The sequence below is a fragment of the Neophocaena asiaeorientalis genome, unplaced genomic scaffold (assembly GCF_003031525.2).
Source record: "Neophocaena asiaeorientalis asiaeorientalis breed wild unplaced genomic scaffold, Neophocaena_asiaeorientalis_V1.1 scaffold71, whole genome shotgun sequence".
In the NCBI taxonomy this organism is placed as follows: domain Eukaryota; kingdom Metazoa; phylum Chordata; class Mammalia; order Artiodactyla; family Phocoenidae; genus Neophocaena; species Neophocaena asiaeorientalis.
Genome location: NW_020175439.1, coordinates 479361 through 501182, shown reverse-complemented (window position 1 = coordinate 501182; position 21822 = coordinate 479361). Strand labels below are relative to the sequence as shown.

Here is a 21822-nt window from a genome sequence, read left to right as displayed (position 1 = left end):
AATTCAGTTCCTCAGTCACGCTACCCCATTTTAAGTGCTTCATTAGCCATGTGTGACTAGTGGCTAATGTATTGGATAGTACAGAACATTACTACCATTCAAAAAAGTTCTCTTAGACACTGCTTCTCTAGAGGATAGAGGTGAGAAACTTTTGTTGCCATAGGAACGTTAGGTACATGGAGTCGACCATATGTACTAACCAGTTACTCTGTTTCATAGGGACTTTTTTTTCTTGCCCATATGAGGGAAGTTTGTGAAAGGGAGAAAAATTGGCACACGACTGAGCAATGTATTGCTTTCAGATTCATCTGATATTTAGCTTTTCGTGTGGAAATGTCAAATAACTGCTATTGCAAACATAGTTGACAGCAGGATTCAAAGTTCAAACATTTCCACCCACCAGAGACGAACTCCCTAGTTCCTCCTTCCTATTCCCTTCTTATATTCCCTCATTCCTCAGGTGAAGGTCGGCACAACTTCAGTAAGACAAGGTAAGACTGGCACTGGTAGAAAGGCGAATGTTTGCATATGTGTATTTGTGTGTGTGTAAAGATTTGGGGATAAGTGACTTAACTTTCAGAGTAATAAATTCTTCCTTTTTTTTTTTTTATTAACCAAGCCCTTAGATATCATCTAACTGAATGCCTGTCCACATTTTACATGCAAGTAAACTGAGGCTAGAGAAAGTGACTGCCCAAGAACATATCAATAGTTAATGGTAAATCTGGAACTAAGACCTTTGTTCGGTGACACCATATCATTGAGCATTCTGCTAAATCATTTACCGTTCCCATTTTAATTCTTTATTCACTGTTAACTGTTGCTGCAGATTTAATGACAAGTGTTTAAAGGTAAAAATAACTAATTATTATAATGAATTTCTTATTTTTAAAACATTGCTTTTTGTATGTTTTATAGGATTTGGTAATTTTAATTTTTTCAGATTGAAGAAGAAGAGAGGAAAAGAATAGAAGATATGAAAGAAAATGAACGGATAAAAGCAACTAAAGAATTGGAAACCTGGAAAGAACATCAAAGAAAAGCTGAAGAACATAAAATAGTTCAGAGAGAAGAAAAATTATATCAACAAGAAAAGCAAATTGAAGAAGAGAGAAAAAAATTAAAACATAAAGGTCTTACTAGGAATTCAGTATCTAGAAATCTTGCCACAAAAGGTACAATGATTACTTAATATTTTCTGGGAAAGTGAGTCCTGTTAGTGAAGTATACATGTCAGAGTGTGTGTGTGTGTGTGTGTGTGTGTGTGTGTGTGTGTGTGTGTGTGTATGTATATGAATGAATCTATCCACAGTATTAGGTCATTATTTTGGTATATGAATTACTACAATACAAAGACTAAGGTGAAAGACTTATTCCTTCTTCTAGGAAGTACTGAAGTTTTCATAATAAAATGAGCAAAGATTCAATATTGATTTTACTCATGTGCTTCCTTTAGAAATTTATGCAGGTGTTGTTAAATATGTGTTTAACTCAGGTGCAGTAAGACTTGGCGTGAATTAGCAGTACCAGGAGCATTCATTTATTTCTTTAGAAATAAGAAAATAGGAATTCATTAAAAGACCTTTTCGTCACATAACTCAGGAAAATGAGTACTGTTAAGCAAACTTCACTGTAAGCAGACAAGAACTCTTCTGGCCTTTGATTCTGGTGTATTCAAAAATAGGTGAGAGGGCAGTTTTCTTTATTGAAAGCTAAGAGTTTGTTTTTATCTGATTTTAGAATATTAAACTTCATTTGGGGTTTGTTTATGTTTAGTAAATGGAACGTTTTGTAGTTAAATCACTTACATAATAGTGACAATTAACATTTCTTGGGTGATTACTATATTCCAGGTAATTTTATTGATTGTATCACTCAATTCTCACAACAGCACTTTGGGGTAAGTGCTGTTATTCTTATTTTAAAGGAAATAGGTGTTTTGAAAGGATAAACAGCTACCCAGTAAGCAAACCTATAGGATTTGAACCCAGATCTGATTCTGAAACCTATGTTCTTTTCAAAGGCTACATGTCTTTACTACTTTAACAGTGAGTTTTAGCATGTTAAAAAGTCATTTAGAGTAAATATTAAGCAGCAGCTTTATTAGATTTATATATTTTTGTGGTTTAATATTGACATGCAAGTTAACTACTACACTATCTCCTTCTTTAATGCCATTTCAACAAAATATTGATACAACTGGAGTATTTGAAAGCACTTCCTTCCTAATTTCAATTACTTCTAAACAAATAGGATGTTTTAAAACACTGGTGGAACCCAAACAAACTTTTGTGTGTAAGAGATATCCTGAAGATGTTTTAAAAAAATTCATCCAAGGATACAAGGGAAATTAAACATGGTGGAGGAAAAAAATGTATAAATCAGCTTTTTTTGGATTTTTCACTCTAGAAGTCCTTTTTTTCCTTATTTCAGTAGTATCATTATGGATGACTGGTAGCATCCTTTAGTAGGCTTTGGTTACTTTCTTCCATCTCGTCCATGCATTTAACAAATATTCATTTACTCAGTGTCTCCTCTGTACTAGGAGTTATAGAATATACAAATATGACTTAACGTGTGGCCAGTGCCTAAGGAACATAAAATGTTGTAGATACAAATAACTTCAGTTAGCTGGGATTTGTGAGTAACGGCTTTAAAAAAATTGACAAATGTCTCATTGGCCAGTAAAGTTAGACCTCTGAAAGAGGAAAACTTGGCTGCTCCTAAAAAGTCTAATGCTACTGTTTTAATGCCACCTTTAACTAAAAATGCTCATTTGATAACATTTTTAACTATAGAAAAAATATTGTATTATTTGCCCCAGAAACGTTCTTGAGACAAGCTACTTTTATAGTATACAGAATACAAATGCTGTGGCGGGTGCTGTAGATTGCCTACTCAATATATACTCTCCTTTTCCTTTTTTACCAATAGAATCATGATTTGGGGGTGGGGGACAGAAGAAATGTGTCCAGCTTAAAAACTTACCTCTTGGAAATTTGAGTATTGATTGGATATTTGAAGAAATTAAGGAATAATTACATTTTTTTTCTTTAGATGTGATATGGTGTTTTCTTTAGATGTGATAATTTATAAAGTCCTCATGTTGTAGAGATGCCTACTGAAATATTTATAGGTAAATATAATGTCTGAGATTTGCTTCAAAATAATATGGTATGTGAAAGTGGATAGAGGTAAAGATGAAATGATGTTGGCCATGAGTTGATAATTGAAGTCACGTCATGAATGCATGATTGTGATTATTCTATCCTGTCTACTTTTGTACATATTTGAAATTTTTTATTATAAAATGAAAAAATAAGGAACAAAGCACAGTGATTCATTTTTACAAACAAAGTAATTTTAAATTAGTTTAAAAAAAAGGGAAAACAAAATTTACTTCCCCAGACTCTCTTGTAACTGTATGTAGCCAAGTGGTACAGTTCTGGCTCTTGAAATGCAAGAAGAAATCTAGTAAGGATTTATAGGAAAGTATTACTTTTCTGAGATAAATGTCCCCAGTTCCTTTCTGCTTGCTCCCCCTTTCCTTTTTCTACCTAAGATGAAGATCTTTGCCAAGAAGTGCATTAACACTTCTTGAGATCATGAAGAGGTATGCCATACATTAAGAATGATAGAACAGGGAAGAAGAAAGAGCCTGGGACATTAATGACATTGGAAAGCTGATAAATCATGCTGAACTATCTTCAGGCTTGTTAAGTGAGAAAAATAAACCCATGTTTGGTTAAACCACTGTAGTCATGTTTTTTTTTCACACAACCTAGAGAATTTTTGACTTCTGGAAATGGGTAATGGAAGGGAAGGTTGATTTAGCATTTGAAAATCATTCAGTATAATTATACTAACAGAACAAAGGACAAATGTGATTATTTCAATATTGCAAAGAGGCATTTGACAAAATCCAACACCCATTTATAATAAAAAATTGGACTAGAAAGAAACTTTCTCAATCTGATAAGAGCCTTCTACACAAAAATCTATAGCAAACATCATATTTCCTGATGAATTAATGTGTACTTTGTCCCTTAGGTTGAAGAGCAAGGCAAGCATGTCTGTTTTCACTACCTCATTCAACATTATACTAGAGGTCCTAACTGCTGTATTAAGACAAGAAGAAGAAATAAAAGCCATGAAGATTAGACAGGAAGAAGTAAAACTGTCTATTTGTAGATGACATGATTGTCTATGTAGAAATCCCTAAGGAATCTACAGATAACTGCTAGACCTAATAAGTGAATTTAGCAACATCTCAAGATACAAGATAGTAAAAATCATTTATGATTTTATTTATCAACAGCAAATAATTGGAAAATTAAACTTTAAACAATTTATAATAACACTAAGACACAAAATGTTTAGGAATAAATTTAATAAAAGAAGTGTGAGATCTCATCACTGAAAACTATAAAAAATTACTGAGAGATATTTTTAAAGGCCTAAACAAATGGAGAGATATAGCATGTTCATGAATAGGAAAACTCAATATTATTAAGATGTCACTTCTCCTTAAATTGATGTATAGATTTAATGCAATTCCAACAGAAATACCAGTAAGCTTTTTATAGAAATTGACAAGCTGATTCTAAAATTTATAGTAGAATGCAAATGACCTAGACTAGCTAAAGAAATTTTAATAAGAACAAAGATGTTAGACTTATACTACCTTTATACTACCTGATTTGAGGACTTAACATCAAGCTACAGTAATCAAGATAGTGTGGAACTGGTGAAAGGATGAACAGAAAGGTCAAAAGAATGGAGTACAGTGAGCAGAAAAAGATCCTTACCTGTGTGGTTCGATGCTTTTCATCAAAAGCAGAACAGTTCAATGGGGAAAGGAAAGTCTGGAACAATTGGGTATCTATGGAAACAAATGATCATTGATTCTTACCTCACCGTGTACGTAATATATACACAGAAGACAAACTACCCAATAAACAATTAGACAAAAGATTTGAATGAACTTTGCACAAAAGAAGACATATGAATGGTCAATATGCACATGAAATGATGTTCAACATCATTAGTAAATAAATGCAAATTAAAACCACAGTGAAATATAGTACACATCCACTAAGATAGCTAATATTAAATATTAGAGAGTCCATCAATACAAAGTGTTATTGAGGATGTGCTACAATTGGACCTTGTACAATGATGGTCAAAATACAAAATGGTACAGCCACTTTGGAAGAGTGTCAACTGTCATATAACCTGTCATATAACTCAACCATTTTAGCCCTAGGTATTTACACAAGAGAAATGTGTCCACCTAAAAAGTTGTATTCAAATGTTTACTGCAGCTTTATTTACAATAGTGAACAACTGGAAACAATGTCCATCAACAGGTGAATGGATAAACAAATTATGAAATACATTCATGAAATGGAATATTACTCTTCAATAAAAAGGAGACAACTGGGACTTTCCTGGTGGCCCAGTGGTTAAGAATCCGCCTGCCAATGCAGGGGACACGGGTTTGATCCCTGACCCGGGAAGATCCCACATGCTGCAGAGCAACTCAGCCTGTGCACCACAACTACTGAGCCTGCGCACCTAGAGCCTGTGCTCTGCAACAAAAGCCACTGCAATGAGAAGCCCACGCACCACAATGAAGAGTAGTCCCCAGTCGCCACAACTAGAGAAAGCCCGTGCACAGCAATGAAGACCCAATGCAGTCAAAAATAAACAAATTGATTTTTTAAAAAAGAGACAACTACTGATACACATATGAATGAGTCACAAAATTATTCTGAAAAAAGCAAGACACCAGTCCATAGTGTGTGAAATTCTAGAAAATACTAACTAATTTATAATGACTGAGAGCACATCAGTGGTTGCCTGGGGCCAGGAGTGAAGGGAAAGGATGAACTTCACAGGGTTATAGGGGACTCTTAGAGGTGATAGAAATATTCTGTGTTGATTGTGATTTCAGGAGCATGTACATCTGTCAGAACTCATTTAATATACTTTAAAATGAGTATAGTTATTGTACATGAATTATTTCTCAATAAAATTGAAAAAGTAATGTTTATTGATTTTAGGCAGGAAAGCATCAAAGTGTGCACGATTTCCTCAAGTTCTTACTATTCCACAGAGTTATGCTTAGGGCCAGGCATAGTGAGGCCATTCCCCCAAAAGGCTCCAGTTGAGGGTCCCTGCTCTTGTACTGTTGTCTATATTTATAAGGTACGAGGAAAGGGGAATCAATGAGCATTAATTAGTTACATGACTATGGGGGCTTTCTTGTCTTGTTAGAAACAGCTTTGTTCAAGAGGGGAAGCCAGAACTTCCCTGGTGGTCCAGTGGTTAGGACTTCGCCTTCCAATGCAGGGCATGCAGGTTCGATCCTTGGTCGGGGAGCTAAGATCCCACATGCCTCGAGGCCAAAAAATCAAAACACAAAACAGAAGCAATGTTGTAACAAACTCAATAAAGACTTTAAAAATGTTCCACATAAAAATAAAAAAATCCAAAAGGGGAAGCCTCTTGAGGTCAGTTACCGGTATCTGTTGAACTAGTTTTGATTTGCTGAGCTATCTATTTGCTAAGCTACTAAAAGCATTGTAGTGGGAGAGATGAGACTTCAGGGCAGGTGGATTTGTCGCTTTTCAACTTGGTAGAACTAGGTACGTCTAAAGGTAGGGGAAAACGTAGGTCTGGAAAAAAATAGGATTGGTTGAAAGTGCATAGGACTTTGATTACCTGCTCTCCTCCCATACTACAGCAGATAACTGGAGGTTTACTTTCTGCACAGTTGAGGACTCAGTGAGATTCTGCTCTGAAAATACAGAGATTGAGTGAAAGTCTGCATTGTAAAAATCGAAATACTGATTCAAGAGATCCCCTCTAGCTCTATTCTCTTCCCCATATGCATGCAGGAGCCCAGTGCACCTGTTATGTAGACTGGAGAATTCCTCTACAGGGAAGCTAACTAGTATAGGATGAAAAAGCCCTGGCATTTATAATGGCCCCACTAGTTCACCATGCTGAAGCTCACTAGTCAACAATGTTTAGATTCATGTACACAAAACTTCCAGTCAGAATATTTGTACTTCATCTTTAATATGAACAGACAGCCAAGAACCAAACAGAAAAATGCAAATTGGAACAACCAAGTAATGCAGGGAATAGAAGAAAACTTAAAAAGAAGTATAATTAGGTGGGGCTAATGGCAGATTCTGGGAGGGCTCACGCTGAATACTTCCCAGAACTTCTGCCAGTGTCCTTATCCCCACGGTGAGCCACAGCCACCCCCCAACTCTGCAGAAGACCCTCCAACACTAGCAGGATGGACACCAACCTCCAAACTTCATTCATATGTTGAACCTGAAGACAGTTGACACACCAAGAGAATCTGACAGAACGTCCTCACATGAGGGACTCCTGGTGAAATCAGTTTGTGGAAACAGTCACAGTGCATCAAGAAACCTTTACTATTCACAGAAAGATAGACAAGAAGAAAAGGCAGAGGGATATGTACCAGTTCTAACTGGGAAACACAAGAGAAGAAAAGGACCTACAAAAACAAACCCAACACAATTAAGAAAATGGTCATAAGGACATACATATTGATAATTACCTTAAACCTGAATGGATTAAATGCTCCCACCAATAGAACACAGGCTTGCTGAATGGATACAAAAACAAGACCCATATATATGCTGTCTACAAGAGACCCACTTCAGACCTAGAGACACATACAGACTGAAAGTGAGGGGATGGAAAAAGATATTCCATGCAAATGGAAATCAAAAGACAGCTGGAGTAGCAATTATCATATCAGACAAAATATATTTAAAATAAAGACTATTAGAAGAGACAAAGAAGGACACTACATAATGATCAAGGGATCAATCCAAGAAGAAGATACAACAATTATAAATATATATGCACCCAACATAGGAGCACCTCAATACATAAGGCAACTGCCAACAGCTATAAAAGAAGAAATCAACAGTAACACAATAATAGTGGGGGACTTTAACACCTCACTTACACCAATGGACAGATCATTCAAAATGAAAATAAGGAAACAGAAGCTTTAAATGACACAATAGACTAGATAGATTTAATTGGTATTTATAGGACATTCCATCCAAAAACAGCAGATTACACTTTCTTCTCAAGTGCTCACGGAACATTCTCCAGGATAGATCACATCTTGGGTCACAAATCAAGCCTCAGTAAATTTAAGAAAATTGAAATCATATCAAACATCTTTTCTGACCACAATGCTATGAGATTAGAATTGAATTACAGGGGAAAAAACGTAAAACACACAAACACATGAGAGCTAAACACTGTTACTAAATAACCAAGAGATCACTGAAGAAATCAAAGAGGAAATAAAAAAATACCTAGAGACAAATGACAATGAAAACACGACGATCCAAAACCTATGGGATGCAGCAAAAGCAGTTCTAAGAGGGAAGTTTATAGCTATACAAGCCTACCTCAAGAAACAAGAAAAATCTCAAATAAAACATCTAACCTTACACCTAAAGGAACTAGAGAAAGAAGAACAAACAAACCCCAAAGTTAGCAGAAGGAAAGAAATCATAAAGATCAGATCAGAAATAAATGAAATAGAAACAAAGAACACAATAGCAAAGATCAATAAAACTAAAAGCTGGTTCTTTGAGAAGATAAACAAAATTGATAAACGATTAGCTAGACTCATCAAGAAAAAGAGGGAGAGGACTCAAATCAATAAAATTAGAAATGAAGAAGTAGTTACAACAGACACTGCAGAAATACAAAGCATCCTAAGAGACTACAACAAGCAACTCTATGCCAATAAAATGGACAACCTGGAAGAAATGGACAAATTCTTAGAAAGGTATAACCTTACAAGACTGAACCAGGAAGAAACAGAAAATATGAACAGACCAATCACAAGTAATGAAATTGAAAATGTGATGAAAAATCTTCCAACAAACAAAAGTCCAGAACCAGATGGTTTCACAGGTGAATTCTGTCAAACATTTACAGACAAGCTAACACCCATCCTTCTCAAACTCTTCCAAAAAATTGCAGAGGAAGGAACACTCCCAAAGTCATTCTATGAGGCCACCATCACCCTGATACCAAAACCAGACAAAGATACTACAAAAAAAGAAAATTACAGACCAATATCACTGATGAATATAGATGCGAAGATCCTCAACAAAATACTAGCAAACAGAATCCAAAAACACATTAAAACAATCATATACCATGATCAAGTGGGATTTATCCCAGGGATGCAAGGATTCTTCAATATACGTAAATCAATCAGTATGATAAACCGTATTGACAAATTGAAGAATAAAAACCATATGATCATCTCAATAGACGCAGAAAAAGCTTTTGACAAAATTCCACACCCATTTATGATTAAAACTCCAGAAAGTGGGCATAGAGGGAACCTACCTCAATATAATAAAGGCCATATATGAGAAACCCACAGCAAACGTCATTCTCAATGGTGAAAAACTGAAAGCATTTCCTCTAGGATCAGGAACAAGACAACGATGTCCACTTCCACCACTGTTATTCAACACAGTTTTGGAAGTCCTAGCCACGGCAATCAGAGAAGAAAAAGACATAAAAGGAATACAGATTGGAAAAGAAAAAGTAAAACTGTCACTGTTTGCAGATTACATGATACTATAAATAGAGAATCCTAAAGATGCTACCAGAAAACTACTAGAGCTAATCAATGAATTTGGTAAAGTAGCAGGATACAAAATTAATGCACAGAAATCTCTTGCATTCCTATACACTAATGATGAAAGATCTGAAAGGGAAACTAAGGAAACACTCCCATTTACCACTGCTTTGGCATTTTTTACAGAACTAGAACAAAAAATCGTAAAATTTGTATGGAGACACAAAAGACCCCAAATAGCCAAAGCAGTTTTGAGGGAAAAAAACGGAGCTGGAGGAATCAGACTCCTTGACTTCAGGCTATACTACAAAGCTACAGTAATCAAGACAACATGGTACTGGCACAAAAACAGAAATATAGATCAGTGTAACAATATAGAAAGTCCAGAGATAAACCCATGCATCTATAGTCAACTAATGTATGACAAAGGAGGCAAGGATATACAATGGAGAAAAGACAGTCTCTTCAATAAGTGGTGCTGGGTAAACTGAACAGCTACATGTAAAAGAATGAAATTAGAACACTCCCTAACACCATAATGAAAAATAAACGCAAAATGGGTCAGCCACTATGGAGAACAGTATGGAGGTTCCTTAAAAAACTAAAAATAGAATTACCATATGATCCAGCAATCCCACTACTGGGCATATACCCAGAGAAATCCATAATTCAAAAAGACACATGCACCCCAATGTTCATTGCAGCACTGTTTACAATAGCCAGGTCTTGGAAGCAACCTAAATGCCCATCGACAGATGAATGGATAAAGAAGTTGTGGTCCATATATACAATGTAATATTACTCAGCCATAAAAAGGAACGAAATTGGGTCATTTGTTGAGACATGGATGGATCTAGAGACTGTCATACAGAGTGAAGTAAGTCAGAAAGAGAAAAATATTGTATATTAATGCATGTATGTTGAACCTAGAAAAATGGTTCAGATGAACCAGTTTGCAGGGCAGAAGTTGAGACACAGATGTAGAGACCAAGCTTATGGACACCAAGGGGGGAAAGCTATGGGGGCATGGCGATGGTGGTGTGATGAATTGGGCGATTAGAATTGACATGTATACACTGATGTGTATAAAATTGATGCCTAATACGAACCTGCTGTATAAAAAAAATAAAATTCAAAAATTAAAAGAAAATAAAGAACTATAATTAATGTCCTCAGAGAGATGAGAACATATTTTAATCCTTGAACAACGACAAGGGGCTGTAATAAAGAATTTTTCCTAACAGAACAGTTCAGAAATTAAAATGTAATTTTAAAAATTAAATCAAATAGTTGGAATATTGTTAATTTTTTTCCAGAAAATAGAATAAGATGACAAAGAGATTTTATTATTTCATTTTATTTTATTCATTTATTTTTGGCTGTGTTGGGTCTTTGTTGCTGCCCGCCAGCTTTCTCTAGTTGTGGCGAGCAGGGGCTACTGTTCGTTGCGGTGCACAGGCTTCTCATTGCGGTGGCTTTTCTTGTTGCGGAGCATGGGCTCTAGGCACATGGGCTTCACTAGTTGCAGCATGCAGTCTCAGTAGTTGTGGCTCACAGGCTCTAGAGCACAGGCTCAGTAGTTGTGGCGCACGGGCTTAGTTGCTTCGTGGCATGTGGGATCTTCCCGGACCAGGGATTGAACCCGTGTGCCTTGCATTGGCAGGCGGATTCTTAACCACTGCGCCACCAGAGAAGCCCCAACAAAGAGGTTTTAAAATAGAAAAGATAAAACAACTAGAGTATCCATTCAGGTTGTACAACATTCACATAATAGGAGTATTAGGAAGAGGGAAGGGAGAAACAGAGGAAAAGTAATAATTTTTAAAAAATTCTTTTTTTATTGAGATTTAATTGACATTATAAGTTTCATGTGTACAATATAATGATTTGATATGTGTGTATATTATGAAGTGATCATCACAGTAAATCTAGCAAGTATGTCCAGCACCATACATAGTTACAGTTTTTTTCTTAAGATGAGAACTTTCAAGATTTACTCTCTTAACAACTCTCAAATACGCTATACAGCATTATTAGCTATAGTCATCAGGCTGTACATTTCATTCACAGGGCTTATGTATTGTATGAGTAGAAGTCCATACCTTTTGACCATCATCAACCATTTTGTCCACGTCCCACCCCCCACCTCTGACAACCACCAATCTGTTCTCTGTATCTATGAGTCTGTTTTTTGTTTTAGGTTCCACATATAAGAAATAATTTTAAAAAACATTTTTTTTTAGCGGGGGGTGGTGGGAGAGATAAATCAGGAGTTTGGGATTAACATATACACACTACTGTATGTAAAATAGATAAACAAGGACCTGCTGTATAGCACAGGGAACTATATTCAATGTCTTGTAGTAATGTATAATGGAAAAGAATCTGAGAAAGAAATGTATATATATATATATATATATATATGTATGTATATATATATTTGTTGTTGTTGTTCCTAATACTATTTTATTTTTCCTTGATCAACTATTGCAGCATTTTGCAAATTTTGTTTGTCTGTTCAGAAAAGCAATTTTTGGTTTTGTTGATCTTTTATTGTTTCTTTGTTTTCTATTCCATTAATTCCCGTGTTTTTTTTTATTTGGCTTCTTCTAGTTACTTTGGGTTTTCTCTGTTCTTTATACAATTTGTTTGCATTAATTTTTGAATCTTTTAACACATGCATATGAAGTTATAATTTTTTCTCTTAAATGCTGCATTAATACATTCACCAAGTCTTGAAATCTTGTGTTTTCATTGCCATTTAGTTGCAAATATTTTGTAACCCATCATGATTTTTTTTTGTCCTTGAATTACTAAGATTTTTTTTTTAATTTCCAAATGTATAAAAGAGGAATGACAGTTGTTCGCATATTTTATATTATGTGGGTCATTGTGTTATATACAAATGTGTTTATAAATCATTTGTAGTTTGCTAGTGTGTATTTTTGTTTATTGTGAGTCTTTCTTTTGATATGGGCTACTTAGGTTTATTATTATAAATAAAATATATCCTGGGACCTTCCTGGTGGCACAGTGGTTAAGAATCCACCTGCCAATTCAGGGAACCCAGGTTTGAGTCCTGGTCTGGGAAGAAGCCACATGCCGTGGAGCAACTAAGCCCACGCGCACAACTACTGAGCCTGCGTGCCACAATTACTGAAGCCCATGCACTTAGAGCCCATGCTCCTCAACAAGAGAAGCCACTGCAGTGAGAAGCCTGTGCACTGCAATGAAGAGCAGCCCCCGCTTTCTGCAACTAGAGAAAGCCTGCACACAGCAATGAAGACCCAATGCAGCCAAAAATAAATAAATTAACTAATTAAAAAATAAAATAAAATATATCCAAACATCTTAGAATTTCCTTCTGCCCTCTTACTTTGTGATTTATATTTACCAGACTTCCTTTTTTCTATTTTTCTGCCTTGGATTAAATAATTTTTCTTAATTACCTCCTTTCCTTTGTACTAATTTGAAAGGTATACATTCTATTTTTGTTCTCAGAATGATGAATATTAAATTTTTAATAACTGTTTTGATACATAGATATAATTACAATTCTATTTTTAATGTGTATGCTAAACAAAATTTAATCTCTACCATTACTTGTAAATATTAGAAGGAAATTTAATACATGAACTTCAGTCGTACCCATCCTCTATGTTACTGTCTAAAGATTTTATTCCACTTTTTTGGCGGGAGGAACTCAACTGATCTCACCTTATTTTTAAACTTCTCTATTTAGTCATTAGTGTGGCTTTACCACATATACTCATTACTATTTCTGTTGACCCATAGTTACTGCTTTTTAATTATTTTTGCTTCTTGCATCTAAGTTCTTTCTGGATCCAATTACCTTTCCTTTAAGTAAATCCTTTAGTAGTTTAAAAAAATTTTTTAACATCTTTACTGGAGTATAATTGCTTTACAGTGGTGTGTTAGTTTCTGCTTTATAACAAAGTGAATCAGTTATACATATACATATATCCCCATATCTCCTCCCTCTTGCATCTCCCTCCCACCCTCCCTATCCCACCCCTCTAGGTGGTCACTGAGCTGAGCTGATCTCCCTGTGGTATGCGGCTGCTTCCCACTAGCTAGCTATTTTACATTTGGTAGTATGTATAAGTCCATGCCACTCTCTCACTTCGTCCCAGCTTACCCTTCCCCCCTCCGTGTCCTCAAGTCCATTCTCTACGTCTGCGTCTTTATACCTGTCTAGTAGTTCTTTAATAAAGATCTGAATGTTAAGTTCAGTTATTTTTATTTTGTTATTGTTATTCAGTGATGTTTTAGATGGTTGTAGAATTCAAGATTGCCAGTTATTTTCCATCAGTAACTTGAAGATATGTTTCTATTGTCTTCTGACTTTTAATATTGCTGCTGGGAAGTCTGCTCTTGATTTAATATTGATCCTTTATAAGGTAAATCCATCCTTTGTCTCTGGTTGCTTTAAAATTCTTCACTTTGGTATATGTTGATTTTATTACTCTAAGTGCAGTTTTATATTTATTTATCTCATAATATCAGAAGTTGGAGTATAATTTCACTCAAAGAACGTATGTCTTACCCCAGTTCTGGGAAGTTATAAGCTATTGTTTTCAAATAGCAAACTGTTTTCAAATTGCCTTTATCTTCCTTGGCTGCGTTCTGTATAATATCAGATTTGTCTTCTAGTTTGCAAATTTTCTTCAAATATGCCTAATGTGCTGTTAAACTTGTCCTAGAAGTTTTCAATTTCAGGGACAATATTTTTCATTTGCAAGTTCTGTTTGCTTCTTTCATACCTGTTTGTTCTTTTTTCATTACCTTAGTTTTTCATTATGTATTTTAGCCTATCTTAGCTCTTTAAGTAAGCATGTTTTAAATTATTATAGTCTCTTTCAGACTGTTCTGTTATTTCAAATTCTTAATAGGCCAGTCCTCCTGTTTGTTGTGTCTGCTGACTGTTCTCCATACTGTAAGGAAGAAACATACATTGTATCCGCATGTGATTTGTAGTTTTTGTTTGTGTGCTCATCTTCAGCACGGATTATTTTTATGTGTGCATATGAGGAAATTTCATGTGTACTGGTTTGCAGAAGTAGAATTACTTGGAAGGGATACCTGAAGTTTAGGTTTCTCATGAGAGACGTTTTTTCTTCTCTTATCCAGAGCCCCAGGAGGAGACATGCTTCACTTTCTTGGAGTTGTGGACAGAGATTTTATGTGTCCATTTCACTGAGAGTGTAGCCCTTCTTAGGCTGTAATTGCATTTTCAGCTTTCACCTCTGTACCTATATCAGCATTAAATTTCCAGTCTTTATCCTTTATATATAGTCTCTAATATATATATGTATAATATATTCATATATATAAAATTTCAGATACAGATATGGATATCTAGATAGATATATAGATATATACCTTCATAGGTATACCTATATAGATATCTATATCTATATCTGAAAACTTTCCAAATAGCTTTTTGTCAGCTTTTGAGATTACCCTGGCTATAAATTGCTGATAAGGCTTTTCTTTTGCATAGGTTTTGAACTGATCTATGTACTTGAAACTTTTGTTTATTTGTTATATTTTTATCAAGCATTTTATGTGTTCATAGAATTTTGTCTGATTGTAAAATTGCTTGTTAAAGTTTGTAAAAACTTTAACCTATGCTGCTGAAAACAGAAAGCTAATTTCTTTTTATGTTTTTCTGTTTGTCTTATTTTACTGTAAGAGTTTGAAAGCTAGATATCCTATTTTTAATGTAACTCATGGTCACCATAATGATTTCCATAAGCATTTTCAAATGTTTATTCATTTACTTTTGTTTAACAAAATTAATAGCAAAGTAATTTTTAAATTTCTCATTATGGAAGAATAGTGCGTATTCCCTCCATGTTGTGTATCCTAGTAATCATTAGTATAAAATGTGAACTTATATACTTCATTTTTACTTTTTATTCTGTTTTCCTTCTGTTGTAGTAACATTAAAAAATCTTACAACATTTTTTCATGTGTTTTAGAAAACCCATTCTTTTTCATTTTTACCCTCAGGTTTCCCACTCCTGAGTTCTTAATTTTATTTGTCCATGTTCTGGAACATTTCTTTGAGTAATTCAGAAAACATGGCTAGATGGTATATTTACTTAGTTCTTACATATCTAGGAATGTCTCTTGGCTTCACAAGTGAACAACAGTTTACCAGGCTATAAAATTCTTAGGACATTGTGTTAGGTAGGTTCAAGCCAACTGCTGAAATAAAGAGGTCCAAAGTTACAGATCAAATAAGATAGAAATTGAATTCTCTGTAATCTAAGACTTATTATGTAACAGCAATCAATCTAGGCCTGATAGATGGCTTTGTTCCACGGGGCCATCTAAGCTGGTGGGGCCACATATATCATCACATCATTTGGCTTCCATTTCTGTGTCCAAGGTGGATGCTGCAGTTGGCATTGTTTTTTAGCCAGTGGGAAGGGGAAAGAGGAAGTCCATTGCAAGTAGATTTACATGTAAGATAATGATCCATAAGTTTTATACAGCACTTATATTCATATTCTGTTGTCTCAGGTTTGGCACATAACTACACCACTCTTAAGGGAGGCTGAACTTTGTTGAAGTTACTTTCTTTGTTTGAGTCCTTATTCTTTCTCTTGCTCCCCTCCTCCCTCCCTTTGAAATGTTAATTCATGCCGTTTTCAATTTTTCTTTAAAATGGAAGTTTTATTTTTTTTTTTAATTTTCTCTCTTTTTTTCAGACATTTAAAAAAATATATAAATTTATTTATTTTTGACTGAGTTGGGTCTTTGTTGCTGTGTGCAGGCTTTCTCTAGTTGCGGCGAGTGGGGCTTACTCTTCGTTGTGGCTCACAGGCTCTAGGCGCATGGGCTTCAGTAGTTGTGGCACACGGGCTTAGTTGCTCCACGGCATGTGGGATCTTCCCAGACCAGGGCTTGAACTCGTGTCTCCTGCATTGGCAGGCAGATTCTTAACCACTGCATCACTTCCAGTTCCCTAAACTGGAAGTTTTATATCTTAATTTTATGTATTCATTTTATATCAAGGATATTAACTCTCTGTCATGTTTCTGGAAAATCTTTTTTTAAACAATTTTGATATTTGCCTTTTAAATCTGTATATCATGTTTTTAGTACTTTTCCTTTTTAGTACCTTTCCTTCCCTTTATTCATATAGTTTATATTCTAACATATAGATTAATTTCTTCTCTTATATTGACTTAATAATTATTACATCTAACTACCTTTATACAAATGTATGGCCTTTCATTACAACTCTTTGCCTGTTCCCATTAGCTGTCTTTAATAGCTGAAAAACTTTTATATCATCACCAGGGAGCTTATAGAAGATACTGATATCAGAGCTTAAGGAAAATGATGGCTTTGCCTAGGTGCCCTCCTCTAGAGTTGATGTAGATTAAGTTGCCTAGATTGGCTTCCTCTATAGTGAATGTAAGTTAGACACTGTGTGGTTTAACAAAGAGAACCCCAGAAAAGTAGCTGAGGTCATTGAAAGAACAGATAATTAGCTGCCATAATTTCAATGAGGGATTTTACATGCCTTATTGTAGAAAATATGTTTGGATTATTTGTATAGGATTTTAGAAGTAGCTTTAATGTGTAATTACCTTAAAAGTCAGTTTGTTAATTAGGAAATGAGAGATAAATAACTTAGTTGCTAATATTGTTTTTGAAGGGAGAAATTCAGAAATTATATTTTTTGAGAAGTTAAAGGAAGACAGTATTCCTGCTCCTCGCTCTGTCGGCAATATTAAAATCAACTTTACCCCTCGAGTATTCCCAACTGCTCTCCGGGAATCACAGGTAGCAGCAGAAGAGGAGGTTAGTATACTTGCTGTTAGTTACAGTGACCACAATGAAAATATTTTTTATTCCATATATTGAAACTGTTACTGGGTCTGAATTTTTAAAGTATTCATTAGGCTAAAGATATTACTTCATGAAAAAATTTAATATTTCCTTTTGATAAAAATATATTTTGCAGGATTTTTATTTCTTTTTTGGCTCCAGAATGCTGATGAGAAAACACTGGTTTAATATCCAGTGTTGTTGCTTATCCCAGGAGATAAAATGTTGCATGTGCATTTATTTTATCAAATACATCATTTTCCATAATAGATTTGTAAACTTTGGGTCAGTGTATGTCGCGGTAAGAAAAGATTTGTAAATTTATTATTTTATTACAATTAATTATCAATATCAAGTATTTCTAATGTGACATTTGGCATTAATATCTTTCATTCATTTATAAATTCCTGAGCTCTGGGATTTTGAATATTGTATATTTAGTTGTGTAAGCACTAAGAACTGCTTTTTTTTTTTTTTTTTTACTGTAAGGTGTGAACTGATACCTCAATTGAAAAGTTGTGGAAATAATTGAATCTCCTTAAGATATAATGACACTTAATAAATATTAATTTTTTCTTATTATTAACAGCATATTTCTATATTTTATTATTTATAAAAGTACCTCTGTAACTATAAAATTATAATTTTAAAAATCATTTATATATTTTTATAATGTAAAATATATATATATACATTATAAACAAGAAAAATAAAACAATATTCACATGAACTCCCAGAAATTTGGATGAAATTTGGACTAGAAATTTTTATACATTTGATCTTAATCAGCTAGTGAAGTTTAAAAAAAAGCTTAAAGATGTATAAAAACTAGAAGTTTAAAATCACCACCATCAATTATTTTATCAGTCTGCTCAGACTGCTATAACAAAGTACATAGACTGGGTGGCTTAAAGAACAGGCAATTATTTCTCACAGTTCTGGAGGCTGGGAAGTCCACGGTCAGGATGCTGGGGTGGGGTGGGGTGGGGTGCCAGCATGCCCTCTGGTCTCTTCCTCTTCTTATAAGGACACTAATCTGATGATGGGAGTCTCATCCTCATAACCTCATCCAAGCTTAATTATCGCCCAAAGGCCCCATCTCCAAATACCATCACATTGGTGATTAGGGCTTCAACATATGAATTTTGGAGGACACAGACATTCAGTCCATAACATAGTATTTCCATCTTGTATAGGAAGATGGAAAATCTAAAAGTAACTTTTGATAAAACAAGACTTTTGTGTCCTTCATTGAACTTCATTCTCATTTCAGTGGCTACATAAGCAAGCAGAGGCACGAAGAGCAATGAATACTGACATTCCTGAACTTTGTGATTTAAAAGAAGAGGAAAAGAACCCAGAATGGTTGAAGGACAAAGGAAAGTAAGTTGTTTGAACTCTGCCCATGAGATTTATAATAAATTTATGTAGATATTAATACTTACATATTTTCCAGTTATCTTGACGTGTGTGTGTGAGTTTGGGGGAGAAATAATGCAAATATGCCAATTCTGTAGGTAGTGCTTCCATATTTAAAAAGTCAGATCTTATAACAAATAAGACTCTTATTTTTATTGCTTTTGTATTTATATGTCATGGAAATGAAAAATACCACGTCTTTTGGATTGCTTATCAAAATCCCTTTTAAAATCACTTAACGTTTAACATAAGTCCTTCATACTACTTCCCTTAAAATCTTGGTTCTTTGGGGACTTCCCTGATGGCACAGTGGTTGGGAGTCCGCCTGCCAGTGCAGGGGACATGGGTTCGAGCCCTGGTCCAGGGGGATCCCACATGCCGCGGAGCAACTAAGCTCGTGCGCCACGGCTGCTGAGCCTGTGCTCTAGGGCCCATGAGCCACGGCTGCTGAAGCCCGCGTGCCACAACTGCTGAGGCCCCAGTACCTGGAGCCCATGCTCCGCAACAAGAGAAGCCACAGCAATGAGGAGTCTGCACAACGCAACGAAGAGTGGCCCCCGCTCGCCGGAACTAGGGAGGGGCCTGTGTGCAGAAACAAAGACCCAACACAGCCAAAAATAAATAATAAATAAATTTATTAGAAAAAAAATCATGGTTCTTTAAAACTAGAGCTACTTTGGTTAGTCATATCCATCTTTAAAAGATTATCAAATTATCCTATAAATTATCATTTTATATCCAGACAATCCTTTTATTTATTTATATGTGGCTCTATGTGTAAAATTTAGACAGTTAACAGCAATGAATTCTGCTATATTCTGTGGTAATTCGAGTTCATATTTTGAAGCAATTTTGTAGATATTATTTATCTCATTTTATACACTTTTGTATTATTTTCCTATTGCTGCCATGGCAAACTACCACAAACTTAGCGGCTTAAAACAATACAAATTTATTATCTTATAGTTCTGGAGGTCAGAAGTCTAAAATGGGTTTTTCTGGGCTAAAATCAAGATATCAGTTGCAATCCTTCTGGAGGCTGTAAGGGAGAATCTATTTTCTTGGGTTTTCCAGCTTTGAGACTGCCCACATTCCTTGGCTTATGGCCCCCAACCAGCAGTTGCGTCACTCTGAACTTTGCTTCCATAGTCACCTCTCCTTGTCTGACTCTGGCTCTCCTGCCTCCCTCTTTCTTTTATAAGTGCCATTGTAATTACATTAGTCCCACTTGTATAATCCAGGATAATCTCCTACTGCAAGATCCTTAACTTAATCACATCTGCAAGGTTCTTTCTAACTAACCATTTTAGTTAATATATTCCCAGGTTTTGGGGATTAGGATGTGGACATCTTTGGTGGGGAGATTTATCTGTCTAACCACAAAATCTGTGTTTTTCTTTTCTCATCTTCTCTCTGTTCATCCTTGGTCTTTTCTCGTATCTGATAACAACACCAGAGATTGATTTGTGGAGTTGAGCTGGAGTTAACAATTTTTCTGTAGTTCAGAAGCCTGGGGCTGACAGGTTTGTTCCTCTTACTCCCAACAAAAATCCCCTCTCCTTCTTCTCCATCTATTAAACCATTAAATAAATATCTGTTGATTACTTGTGGTTTGTCAGACTGTAGGCTAGGCTCTGAGCTACAGAGATCAGTAGAGAAGAGGGACATATACAAGTACTTATAACACTGTGTGGGAAGTACAATACATAGAAAATACAAATACTTATAACACTGTGTGGGAAGTACAATACATAGAAAGAACAAGGTAAAATGAGAGTACAGAAGAGGGGCACCTAACCTTAAAGGAAGAAAGGTAGTTTCAGGAAGAGCTTCCTAAAGAATATAGCACTTGAGCTCCTCTTAATGATAAGTAGGAGTTTCAGGAGGAAGGACAGAAAGGCAATAGCAGAGGAGACGGTATGAGCAAAAGCTCAGAGACAAGAATACTGTGATATATAGGTCAGGAACTGGGTAGTTTATTGCTTCCTAAAACATAAATTTGGTGCTAGGAATAATGCCAAATGAACCTAGAAAAATAGGCAGTGGCCTTGTGTTATTCTTATATTTTATTCTGTAAGGTGGGGAAAAATGTGTTGCAGAAACTATGGCAGAGGTCTTGAACCATTATGACATTGTTATAGGGTGAAGAGGAGAGGAGTGTGAGAAATATTCAGGAGGTAAAATAGGGAGGACTTCTTGAGTGATTGTTGGGGAGTGAGAGAAGAGTAGTTGTGGGCGACTTTGGGTTTCTTATTTCAATGATTGATTATATGATGCCACCAACTGAATTAGAGAACTCTAGAAGAGGGCCATTTAGGAGGGAATGTAGGTAAGTTCAGTTTTGAATATGTTAAGTTTGAGCTGCCTCTTGGTCAGTCTGGCTGACAGTGTCCAGCAAGTTTGAAACTCAGGGGAGAGGCCAACAGTGTATTAATGGATTTGGAGGTTATCAGCATTTATGTAGCAGGTGATTTACAAGAGTAGGTGAGATATCTGAAAAGAGCACGTAGACCAGAGGAGTAGTGGCCTGAGGATAAAACCCTGTGACCTACCAACATTTGAAGACCTGGTAAAATAAAGGAGTACACAAAAATACTCCCAGAAGCCAATGGAATAGAAACTTTCAGAGGTTTTGTTTTGTTTTGTTCTTCTTTAAGAATAGAAAAGGTTTGAATAGATGTGCAGATGAGACAGAAGAGGTGGCTGTACTGTCCTCAAGAAGAGTGGAGAAAATTGGGTCAAGGCCAAAGGTAGATGGTTCATCCCGATTTTGTTTTGTTTTTCCTCTTGTTAAAAGTTGCATTCATTTTTACACTTTATGATAAAGATATATCTTTTGAAAAAAATTAACACTGCACATC

General features: G+C 35.3%; 1 protein-coding gene across 2 annotated transcripts in view; it reads left to right on the top strand.

Annotated features, from left to right (window-relative positions):
• DNAAF4 (dynein axonemal assembly factor 4) overlaps nucleotides 1-21822 on the top strand; it is a 64025-nt gene that overhangs the window by 27690 nt on the left and 14513 nt on the right. For both annotated transcript variants that reach the window (XM_024767793.1, XM_024767794.1), the window contains exons 4-6: nucleotides 944-1175; nucleotides 17370-17515; nucleotides 18816-18925. In XM_024767793.1, the coding sequence (XP_024623561.1) occupies nucleotides 944-1175; nucleotides 17370-17515; nucleotides 18816-18925 (488 nt within the window). The remainder of the gene's footprint in view (nucleotides 1-943; nucleotides 1176-17369; nucleotides 17516-18815; nucleotides 18926-21822) is intronic.